The sequence below is a fragment of the Python bivittatus genome, unplaced genomic scaffold, assembly GCF_059951505.1.
Source record: "Python bivittatus isolate LINGU-HERP-01145 unplaced genomic scaffold, Pbiv_v1 ctg000600_np1212, whole genome shotgun sequence".
Lineage (NCBI taxonomy): Eukaryota > Metazoa > Chordata > Lepidosauria > Squamata > Pythonidae > Python > Python bivittatus.
The window spans coordinates 646,133-660,115 of record NW_028277082.1 but is presented as its reverse complement, the minus strand read 5'-3'; the positions used below and the strand labels follow the sequence as shown (position 1 = coordinate 660,115).

The 13,983-nt window shown below is 49.7% G+C and overlaps 1 protein-coding gene across 3 annotated transcripts; it reads right to left on the bottom strand.

Moving 5' to 3' along the window:
- Positions 1-2,255: 2,255 nt before the first annotated feature.
- On the bottom strand, positions 2,256-12,220 carry LOC112543059 (GPI-linked NAD(P)(+)--arginine ADP-ribosyltransferase 1-like). 3 transcript variants are annotated; one of them, XM_025177173.2, is made up of 4 exons: positions 12,127-12,220; positions 9,960-10,037; positions 5,058-5,742; positions 2,256-3,537 (listed from the first exon to the last, which is right to left on the bottom strand). In XM_025177173.2, exons 2-4 carry the CDS (start codon positions 10,026-10,028, stop codon positions 3,440-3,442), a joined length of 852 nt encoding a protein of 283 aa, XP_025032941.2. In that variant the 5' UTR covers positions 10,029-10,037; positions 12,127-12,220; the 3' UTR covers positions 2,256-3,439. The 3 variants fall into 3 exon arrangements, with proteins under 3 accessions (XP_025032941.2, XP_025032940.2, XP_088003884.1); XM_025177172.2 differs by lacking the exon at positions 12,127-12,220 and adding an exon at positions 11,930-12,118; XM_088147758.1 differs by lacking the exons at positions 9,960-10,037; positions 12,127-12,220 and adding an exon at positions 7,872-9,952.
- Positions 12,221-13,983: the final 1,763 nt, after the last annotated feature.

The following is a 13,983-nucleotide window of genomic DNA, read 5'->3' as shown; positions in this document are numbered from 1 at the left end:
TCTGCCTTCTTGTGGGGTGTTCTTCTGACTTCCCAGTTGGGCAACAGCCCCCAGATTTGTGCTGGTCTGCCAGCCAAGCACCGACTGAGCCTGGCCAGGCTTGGCCTTTGAGCCCAGAAAAGGTTTCCAAAAAACGGGCAGTGCTTTGATTGCACCATTGTGACTGCCATCTTGACTTTTTTGACCATATACGGCAGACACCCCAGTTGTCCTGGTGCAAGGCCAGAGGGCATTTATAGTTATTCATAGTTATCTCATTGAAACCACGGATGTCCTTATGCAGAAGTTTAGGCAACCCAAGAGCTTAAAACATGACCTGGAAAAAAGGCACCAAAATATTCAACATGAAAGGTTTTTCTTCCAGCCTTCCCCTTGGTTCCCCCCCCACCCGCATTTTTATTCTGATTTTTTTTTTAAGATTTAGGTGCTTTTAAAGCCTCTTTGGGATTTTCTGCAGTGAGAAGTGGGTGAAAAAGTTGAAATAAAAGACTTGTCCAAAGCTGCCAGAAGCACGCAGCAGAAGCGCTGGGGGCTTTCACACAGGAAGACGAGAATTCAGATCAACGTGGGCAACCCCCTCCTCGATTCAGATTTGGATTAGTATTTAAGAGGGTATCACACCCTCCTGCTGAAGCCACCAAAGCCCCCACCCCCCCTGCAGAAGCGGCCCCTTGCTCGCCCAGGCCCGGGCGGTGGGCAGGCTGCAGGAGGGGAGCCCGGGAGGGAGAGGCCGTCTCCCATCCCCCCAGCCGGGCCGTGGTTCTGCTCTACCTTCCGCTCTTCTTTCTGGGGCGAAGATGGTGGGAGATCGAAAGTGCAAGTCCCGGTGTTAGGCAGAATTTTAGGCTTCACTGTTAGCATTTCAGCCCGGCACCTACGGCTCCTTCTGAAGATCAGGCAACCCGGTTTCTCCTTTGAGCCCGAGGCACTTCCTCCATGTGCCAGAACTGGCCCTTTCAGGGGCCCTGAATCAAACAACAGGGCTGTATTATGAAGTCCTTGATGATAAAGTTGCAAGAGTTAAGAAAGAAACAAACTGGGTGGGAAAGGAAGAGATGCAACGCATTTTGAGGGTGTTTCCTCATGTCTCACAGAACAAAGCCTTTATTGCACATCATTGATTTTCGTTGTTTCATTTGCTGCTTTCTGATGCACACACCATATAAGGAATACATGTAATTGTCTCTGTGCCTTGTATAAAAACTTGACCCTCCCTTAATAAACACCTTTTCGGTTTGCCTGAAGTACTTGTGGTTCATATTGCGGGGGGGGGGGACTTTGCAAAGATACTGCATGTTTTCTGTCTCAGGTTCAGGGACCAGGTCCTTTCCAGCTCCACGCCGCTCGGGCGCCTGAGTTTTACGGTGACACCAGAATCCGCTGTCCCCAGACTCCCTAAGCCAGGCAGTGAAAGGCCTAGTGCGGTAGTCGCATTTGCACAGCCTGGTTAGCACGAACTGTAGTTAAGCAAAGCCAGTCTTTGCTTACACTTCAAACACCCCATTTGAGTATCATTGGCAGATGTAAAATATGCATTGCCGCTGGCCTGAACCTCACCTGCGTGATCCGAACTGTGTCCTCTGAGAGTAGAGCGCTTGTGCTCCTTCCTGCCTGAGCCCCAAGAACTTCTCCGCAAGTATCTAACCTTGCTCCTTCCTCAGGGGAAGCTTTTTACTTTTAGCCACCCCTCAAGAAAGGTAGCAGGGCCATGAATCCCACAACGGCCCGGGGGGATTGTGTTTGCCCTGTCGGCTGAAGCTGCCGGACGTGCTCCCCGCTAATAGCCTTTGGCGTCTTCCTGACTGGCGTCCCTCAGTCAGGCTGGTCCAGCGTTCAGGAAGAGGAAACTGGCCCTTCTCAGTCTGCCCCAACCCTTCCTTACTGGCCGGCAGATAAACAAGGTCCCAGCGGAAACAAATGTTTGCCTCAAACAGTCAGCTGAAGGTAACGCTGGCTTTTGTTTCTGGTTTGCTTTCGCTTAACCATATTGTCTCTTCTTCCGCTCCCACAGTTTGGAAAACGCGTCTGTGGGCACCTGCAGAGCCCATCCCAATACACGTGCACACGCGCACACACACACACCCCGTCCCACCATTCTCACTAAAATGAAAATGTTTTTCACTTTATTTTGTTTGGCTCTTAAAACAGCCCCCCTTTCCAAATAATGATGGGGAAAAGAACTGGTGTGAAACATTTGCCTGCCAAGCCCAGTGTCTCCCAACCAACAGATCAGACAAACAAAAAGGGCAAAGTGGTACAAACCATTGCTTTATTTTTTGGCTCCTAAGTCCAAAATCCAAAATACGTATACATAATGAGACATTCAATGAGCTGAAAAAATGCTCCAGAATTTGGAGTGATATAATGAAGCTACATTTATTTCAGTCTAGTTACATTCAAATCTATTCCTTTACTGCAGAACTCTGATGGAGGAAAATGAAGGAGAAATACCAGCACAGGGGGAGAAGGGAAAGGGGGCAGTGATGGGTCAGGGATACAGTCCCTTGGAGTCCTTGGCGCTCTCTGAGCTCGTCTGCTTGCAGGCGTTTCATTGCCTGACTAGGGAACGTCATCAGTGCTGGTGAGTGTGGGGTTGGCTCCCTGTCTATCTACAGTAGCTTGCCCAGCCAGTGTGGGTGCGGCCACGGTTTTCTCCTTGGCAGTGCCTTGATTAGAGTGTTGTTTCCTGCCTGATTGTTTGGTGTTTGGCACCAAGGACTCCACAGTTCAACCCTGAGCTGCATATATGCTCTTTTATTGATGCAATCCCTTTTTAGAAGAGGAGCTTTATCAGAACCGGAACAGGGCAGAGGAGAAGGGGGCAGCCAACTGCCCTGCAGAAAGAAAGGAGGACCCCACCACATATGGCATGGGAGCTCCAACGCAGCGATCACCCGCTCACTGCTGCATTTGCCGGCATCCCCGCCTTGTTCCTGAAAGCGCCGGTGAGATGCCCTTTGGATTCAGCACTGCACCGTCCACCTTTTCTGCTTTCCACACTCTTCCCAAGACTTTGGCGCTGCTGGTTCTCCCGAGCCTTTAATTTTCTTCTGTGAGGGGGGGCAGGGGAACCTTGCACCGTCTAAAGTTCAGAAGGAGCTGGCAGCGCCTTTTCTAACAAACGTTACGAAAAGGCCTATGTTTACTTCGTCAGATGCATAGAGCCTTTTCATAATGTTTATTCACTGGAAAAGGCACTAACAGACTCCTTCTGATTTTTGGCATGAATTGCTGATAAAAAAAGGACTCTTTAGTGTTTGATGCCATTAACAACTAAAGAAGAAAAGTAATAGCGAACGGCGATATAAACCAGGCTGAGGGCGTGCTCGTTCAAGGCTGAAGGAGAAAAATCAATGCAAGTTTCTTGTTCTTTTGCACATCAAACCTGTTCTCCTCCCACTTCACAAGTGCACTGTCCCAAGATGGCCAGGCCAGGCTGTCAGAGGCTTCCTAGAGGCCCAAGGATGCCCCAGGTCAGAAGTAGTCCCCACAGAAGGACAGGCATCCCCATGGGAGTTAAGAAGCTCAGGCCTGCAGCTGTGAAGACAAAAAAATGGGGGGGGGGAGAGGTTAATGCTGCAGCTACTGACGTTTCCTGAAATGCCACATTTATGCTCTGAGTGTTTCCATCAGCAGATAGCAAGACAGAAGGAGGGTCAGGCCAGTGCCTTCCCCAGAAAGGAAAATACAACTCAAGTGACCCAGGTTTCCTTCAGAATGGAAAACCCTCGGGGGCAGTGGTGGTGGGAAACCGGGCAAGACAAGGGGGTCCTTTGCAGTCTGTTGGCACCGTCCACGTTCAAAGCAAGAGGTCAGCTTGTGGAGACGTTGTCGAAAGCTTCTCCCCAGCTTGCCCAGCCAGGTGGTGGCCGTGGAAACCTGGCCTGGGCTGATTTTAAACAGCTGAGCAGAAGAGCATCAGAAAATCTCAGGGGTGGAGGCTGCACTGGGCAGCCCAAAGACTCCTGGAAGAAGAGAAGGCAACCCGTTTCTGGACTGTCTTCAAGGAATTGCACTTGGGAAATCTGCAGGGTATGGTTAAAACCTTAAGATGGCAGCTGCGATGCTGCAATTTTTTTTTTTAGATTTTTTTATCCCACCTTTATTATTTTTATAAATAACTCAAGGCAGTAAACAAAGCCAATACTCCTTCTTCTTCCTATTTTCCCCAAAACAACAACCCTGTGAGGTGAGTTGGGCTGAGAGAGAATGACTTGCCCAAAGTAACCCAGCCAGCTTTCCTGCCCAAGGCAGGACTAGAACTCACCGTCTTCTGCTTTCTAGCCTGCATCCTTAACCGCTACACCAAACTGGCTTTTTTTTTTTTTTTTTTTCAAATTTCAAAAAAAATTCAAAAATTTTTTTGAAATGGAAATGTTGCCCAGTCTTTAGATGCACTTTGGTCACGCCATTGCAGTCGCCATCTTGAATTCTTCGACCACGTCCTGCGGATGCTCCTGAACTGCACGGACCTTTTCACGAGGCATCAGGAGCTGAGTTCAGCTTGGAGGAGACCTTTCTGCCCAGCTCAGAGATCTGCGGATTTTCAGGCCGGTTTGACTGGGCAGAGCACAAGAGCAACCTGAACCCGAACGACACCTCCTGCCCAGTCACCAAGCATCTTGCAGGGGGCTTTGAAAGGAAAGGGCATTTCGCCCGAAGCGTGCAGGTGCCTGCCGTTCCCCCCTAGAGAGACCCTGGAAAATTGAGTGTGCGCAACTGGGGTTGCCTGGGCAGGGTCTGCATGGTGCAAAGCACTAAGCTTGGTTAGGGTTAACCTTGGTTTAGCTTCTATGCAGATTGGTGTGCTGCACAACAGCCATTTAGTGCTCTGATGATTCAGCGTGTGTTGTGCAAACCCAGCCAAAGTATGTACCTGAAGCGACAGCGCAGCTGAGTGGGGCCTCAGAAAAACACCCCTGCAGTCCCAGGACCATCACCTCTTTCCCTTGCAGTGGTGGCCACGCAAGAGTCCATGGCTTCCTTTCTCCAGAAATGGTGGAGTGGCTTCCTGGGACCCCTGAGCCCCGGGCCATCGATTGCTCCCACCCTCTTACCGTTCTTGACTCCGCAGTTGAAGTGGCTGAAAATGCCCCTGGACTCCAGCGTGATGACGACTCCCTTTTTGCTCTCGCTGTGGCGGGTCACGTTGAATGTCTCGTAGGGTGGGATTAGAACTTCTCTTTCCTCCGGGTGGAATGAGATGTCGTCAATTTGCGCTCCGAAACAGGTCTTGATAATGAAGAAGCTATCCTCACCATATTTCTGGGCCACCGTCTCCTCCAACGACGAGGAAGCAAACTGTCCGAAACGGACCACCTTGTCAGAGACATTGAAACGGATGTTACGTATCCCGCGGAAGACCCGGTGGCAGCCGTGCTTGGGCTTCCTGGCCTGAACAGCCTTGGTCAGGAGGAAGTGGGCGTCCTTGAAGGTGAAGTCGTGGTAAGAGCTTGGGGATTTCCCGGCTTCCCGTATGGCATTATTGAAATCGCTGTAGAAGGTGTCACCGACTGTATAGGCCACAACCGCCGTCCCATAGAGTGGGCTGAGATCGGTGGCCGCTTGGCCAAGGCTGGCCCAGTGCCTTCTGGCTTTTTCCCAGGTCTCACTGTACTTTTTCCCCAGAGGAACGTTTCCTGGCTCCTGCGGCTTGACTTCTGTCGTGGGGCTGCAGTCAATATACTGATCATCCACAGAGTCGTCAAACATGGTGAGGGGAATATCTAGGTGGCAGAACACCTGTCCGGGAAAAGGGAAGGTGAGGAAGGACACGAAGGAGAGCCAGAGATCCCAACGGCAGGTGAAGCCAACTGGCCCCGTTGCCCTCTTCAGCCCCCAGAAGGAGCACGCAGGGGAAGACCGACAAAGAAGTAGTTATATTTAATATTTTATATGGTATAAGCACCCAAGACACTTTTTGCTCCATCCTTGCACACCGGTTTTTGTCCTGTGCCCACCTCTATAACTACAGGACGCAACAATTTTCCCCATGAAGCATAAAGTCAGAAACCCGCCTCTCCCAGGCGGGTTGTTTTGCTCATTGGCCCTGCTGGCTGGGGACTGTGGAAGCTGCAGGTGGAGGAATCGGGGTGGGTGGGAAGATGTGAAGGAATGGTTGGATGAAGACTGCGCTCGGGGAGATAAGCGTTCCCTTAGCCCCCTGCAGGAGCATGGGAAGGTTAAGAAGATGAGACTGGCACCACCCTAAGGAATTCACGGTGTTGTGGCTGGCTGCCTTGGGAACTTGGGTTCAGTCTGGAGAGATTCTGTCTTGAGGTGGAAGCTAATAAACGCAACAGAACTGTATCTGTGCTGTCTTGGGGAGTTCTTTGGGCTGAACCTGACAGAAGGGTGGCATAAACAGGGTGGCCAGTGATTATCTCTCTTCCAATCCTCTGAGGGTGGAGACGCCCCAAGGGGATCATTTAAAGTACATCTCTCCAGTGCCCCAGAGGCAAGGACTCCTGGAGCTGGAGGGGCACAGGCATGTACCGACAGCCAACTGCCCAGTGATCTCTATCCCCAGCCTCTCTGGCCCTCGGTTCCGTTTTCAGGCGACCTTTGCCTAACTGCCCGTCGATTCTCCCACCCACCCACCCACCCCCGTCGCTTAAGTCTGCGAGTGCTCTGGACCTAGAGGGACCAGCCCTCGACCTTCCTTTCAGTCCTGCTTTGAATCTTCTTCTCATGTTCCCCCTTGGTCCTCTCTTAAGAACATAAGCGGTGCCCTTCTAGCTCAGACCCCGGTCCTCACGCTGCTGGAGCAGGGTCTAGCATGGGCCAGGGTTCCCGTCCAGCTGGGCACTGCTTATGTTACCTTCTCAAGGCCAACCCTCTCCAGGTCCTCTGATCTCTCTTCAGTCTGTCTGAGCAACAGGAAGAGTGCCAGGAGATCAGAGAAGAGCTCATCTTGTTCCAATCTTTTAAAAAGGGGGCAAGTGGACCAGGAAACATGGGCCAATCAGCTTGACATCCATATCTGGGAAAATCCTAGAAAAGATCATAAACCCTTAGAAAAGAACAAGTGTGATGGAATGGAATTATGAAGGCCAGGCAGTGAGGGGATCCCTTTTGTCTTTTGCTAATCAGCCGCAGGAGTATACCGCATACCATGCAGTTGTGGGCAAGTATACATCGGGACCACAAAACGCAGCATCCATACCAGGAGAAAAGAACACGAAAGGCACTGCAGACTACAGCAACCAGAAAAATCTGCAGTAGCTGAACATGCTCTCAAGCACACTGGACACAAAATCCTATTTGAAAACACAGAGATACTGGACAACACCAACAGCCACTATACCAGGCTATACCGGGAAGCCATTGAGATTCACAAACACCAGCACAGTTTCAATAAAAAAGAGGAGAGTCTAAAAATCAACAAAACCTGGCTACCAATCCTGAAAAATACAGCCTGCAAAAGGTCAACAAACTCAGCTCAACCACCAGGACATGTGAACAGTTCACACAATGAACTTGCTAATTACCCCCAGCAGCCCCTCATTAACAATTCAATAGAAGAAAAAACCCTGCCTAATCCCCAGGAAGATACACACAGGTGCTGACACCAAAACAAGCAGCCGCTCAGTAACCCAATACCCCCCCAATCCCCCAATCCCCCCCTTCCCCCCCCCCTCAGATCTCTATAAATACCCACAAAAGGATCACATCACCCTGGGCACAGAGAGAACTGCTCCTGTCTGTGCTCCTGCCCTCTGAAGATGCCGGTCACAGGTGCTGGCGAAACGTTAGGAAACAAAACTTCCAGAACACGGCCACACAGCCCGGAAGACCCACACCAGCCATCGTATGCCGGCCGTGAAAGCCTTCGACAATACTTGGCTGTTTTCTTGCAAACATTTCATTACCCAGCTTGGTAACATCTTCAGTGCTAGAAGGGAGTGGCGTTTGCTCATGTAGAAAGAAGAGTTGTTCCTTGGTGGAGGTTTGCCTGCATGCAAACTTCTGCGTGCTTCTGAAGCGAATTTCTGTGTGCTTTCTGAAGGTCATGCCAGACAAATCTTATTGCTTCTTTTGACGAAGTGGCTAGATCAGTAGACCAAGGGAATATTATGGATGGATGTACCTAGACTTCAGTAAGCCATTTGATAAAGTTGACCATTGCCTCCTTTTGGATAAAATAAAGCAATAGGGGACAAATGGTCCCACTACCAGAAAGATTCACAGCTGGTAAAACAACTGTACCCAACACATGGTCCATAATGGATCTATGCTATCTATATCTATTATAATTTTCTATAACACCGCAGTATTCCAGGTGGGGTCTGACTTCTCCATGCTGCACTAGTCAGATCCCACCTGGAATACTTTGTCCAGTTCTGGTCACCTCTGTGGTGCAGAGAAGAGCAGCAAAGGTGGTGAGGGGCTTGGAGGCTAAATCCTACGAAGAGCAGTCAAAGAAATTTGTTATCAGTGTAGAGTTAAAACTTCCGCTGCGGTTTTCCTGTTTGGCCGGGTGCAGGTGGCCCATTAATTAGCGGCGCTTTCAGTTCCTCTTTCCCTCGCTAGCTGCTGCCGGTGGAGTTCACGTGGTCTGGCTGCGAGCTTCCCTGAAGCCCCGTGCTGACCGAACCTGACACCTTCCAACCCCTTGAGTCTAGGGTTCTGTGTCTGCATGGAGGGAGGTATGCAGTGGGGTACCTCGGGGTTCTGTCCTAAGTCCCCTGCTCTTCAACATTTTCATCAATGACTTTGGTGAGGGGATAGAAGAGATGCTCATCAAGTCTGCAGACAACACAAAGCTGGGGGGTGGGGGTGGGGATTGCGAGCATCCCAGAAGATACGCTCAGGGTTCAAAAGGGTCTTGATAGGTTTGACCATTGGCCCCTGTCCAACAAAATGCACTGTGGTAGTGAGAAATATGGAGTTCTGAACTTACTCAGGAGAAACCAGATGCACAGGTACAAGATGGGTGGGAGTAGCGCTTGAGGGAAGGGTCTGTGTGTCCTGGCAGAGCACAGATCAAGCATGGCCCAGGGAGCCAGTGCTGTCTTGGGGCTCATCAAGAGAGGTATAAGGTTGAGATCACGGGAGGGAGAGCTCCACTTTACCCCGGGGTAGCCAGACCACACCTGGAATGCTGTGCCCAGTTTTGTACGTGTCCATACAAAAGGACGCTGAGGTGCTGGGAAGAGGGCAGAGCAGAGCAGCAAAGACAGGGAGGGGCTTGGGGGCTCCGTCCTCCGAAGAGCTGGCTGAAAGAGAAGGCTACGGGGGGACAGGAGAGCGGTCTTCCAGTCCTTGAAGGGCTGTCCCGGGGAAGGGGTGGCGTTGTTCGCTGTAGTGCCCGAGGGGCGGGGAAGGGCCAGCGGTGGAAGCTTTGCAGGGGGACCCAGACTCAGAATAAGGAGGGACTTCCTAAGGGCGAGAGCTCTGGGGCGGGGGGGCAGCCCGGCTCCTGGCGGCTGCGTCACTGGAGGTTTCAAGCACAGGTTGGATGGGAGGGTTTGGCCTAGATCTCCAAGTCTCTTCCAACCCCGGATTCAAGGATTCTTCCTCCCGCCATGAGCTTCCTCCGGCCAGGCTGAGCTCCTAGTTTGTCTGACCGGGGAGTTCCCAGCCTTTCCCCCCAGCGCTTCTCCCCTCTGCTGGGCCTGAGGAAAAACAGAAAGAAAGGGGCTTGGGTCCTTGCTGCTGAGAGGCCAGAAGCGCCTGAACGCCAGTCTGGAGACATCAGTCTGGAGGCACCAAAGCCGGAGGCCTCGTGGCCCCCGTGGCCTGGGGGGACGCCCTGCCCAGGCTCTGCCTCACGTGGAAGGCCTCGCGGCGGCCCTCGTGGCAGCCTCTCCTCTTTGTTACCTCTCTTTCTTTAGGCACGACCAAGCCCTTAACGGCAGGAAGTGGCTTTTGGGGGGGCAGGAACTGCAGCCCGCCTGTTCTGGCCCCCCTCCATTTAAAGAGGAGGAAATTCTTGCTGCTGAAGCTCCTTTTTTTACCTGGAAACGCCCCGTGAACATTTCCATCAGACACCACACCTGAACCATCTGGAGGGGCAGCGCCTTCATGGTCTCCTCCTGAGAAAAGAAGTGCAAGAGGACGCCTCAGTCGTATTCCTTGCTAAAATTTGGTTCATGAACGTGAGTCCTCAAGACTTTGGAGGAGGAGAGCTATGGAAGTCCGCAGCAGCCCTAAATCAGGAGGAGGCCGGCAACGCCCGTCCCAGCTAACAAACACTATTAAAAGCAGAAGCTCTTTGTGAGCAGCGGCCCCTTCATCCAATGCAGTGGGGTGGCCGGCCGGCCAGCCGGCCAGGCGTCAGCAGGGACTCGGGGGTCCCTCCAGGCCAAGGGGGCCAAGGGATCTCCAGCTTTGGCACCTCCCTCCTTCCCTCCGTTGCCCCCACTTCTCCTCTGGGGCCGTGATGGTTCCTGGTCAGGGGCTATTAGGCAAGGCTGGCTGACCGCTTTGGCACTGCAACCCTGTATCAGCCAAGCCGCTCTAGGCACCTCGTGAAGTGAGTTGCAGCTCTCAGAAACTTATGCTTTTTTAGTAAAACGTGTCAGTCAGAAAAGGTGCTACCAAACTCTTGATCGTTTGCAATCAAGACTGGAACTTGGAGAAAGGGGGGGGGGGGCAATTTAGCCAGTTTGCACATTAATCCAGGATCTGAACATCAGGTCACTTCGTTTTGGACTCTAGAAGTCTGGAACTTCCTCTTTATCCTTCAGCAACAACAGTTATCAATATATATTATTCCGAACAGAGTGGAACATTTAGTCTCAGTTTTAGAAAAAGAAGCGGCTTTCACTGGCACCAAAGAAAGGGACGGAGTAACCACTTGGCCAGTCGCGTTGACCACGTGGACATTCCCGAGACCAGCCAGCCCAGGGGAGGAGAGGTGAAGGCCCTTGCCTCCAAACACCCATTCCTAACCTGATGCCCTCCAGATGTATTGGACTACCACTCCCATTCACCCCCCAGTCTACATGGCCATGCATGGGGAGGGTGTCCGAGCAGAGAAGCCTAAATTGGGTGTGCGTTCTCTGGTCCTTCGAGATGAGGACTGTGGCCTGCCCGGGAGGCTCTAGAGGGACTTGGGCAAAAGAAAGTCTCCGAGCAAATGGGGTTACGCCTTGCAAATGAAATGGCTAAGAATAGGTAGGTAGGTCCCTTGCAAAGCTTCAGTTAGAAACTCAGTCAGCCACCCTCACGCTAAGACCCTCCAGATATGCAGGATGCATGAACTCCCCCTCCCAGCTAACGTGGCCGGACCCTGGGAAGCGCAGTCTGGTGTATCCTGGGGGCACTGGGTTGGGGAAGATGGGAGAAGCGGGCGTACAAGGCAGCCGTGCAGCCGCAGAGCAAACTGCACCGGACGGATTAAAGAGGGTCCCACTGTGTGGCTTAATATCAGCTGGGGGAAGGAAATGGCCCCGTGCCACCCTTATTGCCACCTTGGGTGCCTCACTTCAGACCATGTTCCAACCAGTAATTGCTTCTGATCCGGGAAAGCAAAGCTGAGGCTTTGTCTGGTGGCCCCAAACCCTAACCCAGGAGCCCCCTCAGACTCCCTGCTCTCGACCCTGTTTATCTTCTGCCTGGCCACCATCGTCATTCTTCTGCAAGCCACCCAGAGCCATTAAGGAAGTGGGTACCTGGGCATCTTCCACAGAAAGGATGAGACATCCTCATGACATAAAGGTGCAGGGCAGCAGGCTGTAAAAATGAGATTAATGGGCACGCACATCAATTACTTGAAGCCGGAATAAAAGTTAAAGGGGGCAGGGTGCAAATGGGCAGAGCCAAAGTCAAGCTGAAGCTCCTTCTGAACCAGGCTCTCTCTCACAAAAGCTGCTGAAAAGATAAAACAGGTCCATGCTATTCCAAGAGGGCTGGGAAAATGGAAAAAAAGAAAGAGAATATGGCATTTAGCATATTCGCGTCTTCTCCTCCACTCCTTGCTCACCTCTGAAGGAGCCCGACACAGCATAGCAGCGTTCCTACAGGCCCACGTCCAACCTTCGCTGTCTCTACTTCCTTTCCACTTCTAAACATTCCTTCCCATCTTGCAATGTCTGTTTTCAAGCTTCTTGAAAAAAGAGGCAGGCACTCCTTCCTGGACCTTTGGGCATTTCACCCACCCCACTCAGGCCCCCAACTTACAGTGTGGTGCCAAGATGGAGCTCCTTCTTAGACCCCCAGAGGTGCAGGGACTCCCTTGGGCTCGGCAGGGCTGTGAGCACCTCCCATGAAGGAGCCACTAAAGAGGTGCTTCAGTGGCTCCTCCCAGGCAAAGTGGCTGCCAATGGCTGGGGAGCCACACAGGGCAATGCCACTCGCGCAAGGCGAGAGATGGAAGCTGACAGCAGCAAGAGGAGGGTGGACGAGGGCAAGAAAGCCACGCTGAGTGCGATGGGACCTCAGAGGGACAGGCAGCGGAAAGGGACACCTGTGCTTGGGGAAGAAGTGGGCCCTTTCAAATGAAGCAGCATCAAAGACACAGAGAGGATGTTTAGAAGACCACCGCTGGTTTTTTTTCAATTTGCTCTTCATTGTGAAAAGAGGATGTGAAGAATAAAGCATATCTCTCAAATGCAAATACTAAAGATAAGATGTGGATTTCAAGAAGCAACACTGGAAGAGCTACAACTGCTTAAAAAGAACATGTTTTTAAATGAAATATGGAACGTTGTGGAAAGAAATGTTTCTTTTTAATCTGAGAAGACTCAGAAAAAAATTATAAATTAACATTTTTATAATCCTAATTAGAATCTTCCTTTCAGGGCTCCTAGCAACAGCCATAGCCAAAAAACAAATCAAGCGAAAAAAATTTTTAATTTTTAATTTTTTACAACAAACACAAACAAGAGCGTAAAAAACATAAAAACCATCTTCCATCTTAAACCGTGTGTCAGCCAGTTACCAATCATTTGTGCCATCCTTTCATAGTCTTCACTCACCATTTATATAGAGTCTCATATTATCTATCCAACATATATTTATATATTTATCAGTTATCAATTATTATTCATTTGTTACTAGTCTATCTATAACACCAGCTTTCATTATAAGATTTGTATCATTTTTGTCCATTGATTATATATATATATATATATATATATATATATATATAGTAATTTATATCAACTTATCAAGTTTCTATTATATAATTTCCTAATCTATTACATTACTATATCTTTTCGTCCAACCATTGATAAAACAAATCCCATATCATATAAAATTGTTTGTCTTCTTGCTCTCTAATTTCAAATGTCAATTTACTCATCTCAGCACATTCCATAATTTTCTTAATAACTTCCTCCTGCATAGGTACTTTTTCATTCTTCCAATTCTTAGCAAATACAATTCTAGCCGCTGTCAAAACATTTACAATCAAATATTTCAGTTCTTTACTATATGTTTCCGATATAATTCCCAGTAAAAATGTCTCTGGTTTAAAGTCTATATGTTGTTTTGTCATTTTTTCCAACCATGTGTGGATTTTAATCCAATATCTTTTGGCTTCTGGGCATGTCCACCACATATGGTAATATGAACCAGGTATCTGGTGACACTTCCAACATTTATCGGACTTGTTATACATTCTCGCGATCCTCGCTGGGGGTAAATGCCACCTGTAAAACATCTTATACAAGTTTTCTTTATATGCAGTTGACATTGTCATTTTATAGTTTTGAGACCATAGTTTTTGCCACTTCTCCAAATCAATTCCATGTCCAAAATTTTTCCCCCATGCAATCATTGTTTCTTTGACCTGTTCTTCCTCCATTTAAAATTCTAGTAAATGTCCATAAAGTTTTTTGATCACCTTTTCATCAGTACCCATCAAAATTTTATCTAGAACAGTCAACTCATCATAGATACCTTCTGCTTTAAAATCTTTATCAAATCTAGATTGTATTTGCAAATATGAAAACCACTTCATTTTTATACCTTGTTCTTCCAATGCTTGCATAGTTTTAAGTTCACCCTTTTCATTCAATATCTCAGTATATCTAA

Excerpts from the sequence above, each read along its gene's own strand:
- LOC112543059 (XM_025177172.2), bottom strand. The coding sequence starts at position 11,953 with ATGCTGTGTCGGGCTCCTTCAGAG. Across the intron at positions 10,038-11,929 it reads TGTGTCGGGCTCCTTCAGAG|GAGGAGACCATGAAGGCGCT; the intron begins GTGAGCAAGGAG and ends TTCTTTTCTCAG. Across the intron at positions 5,743-9,959 it reads TGTTCACGGGGCGTTTCCAG|GTGTTCTGCCACCTAGATAT; the intron begins GTAAAAAAAGGA and ends TTTCCCGGACAG.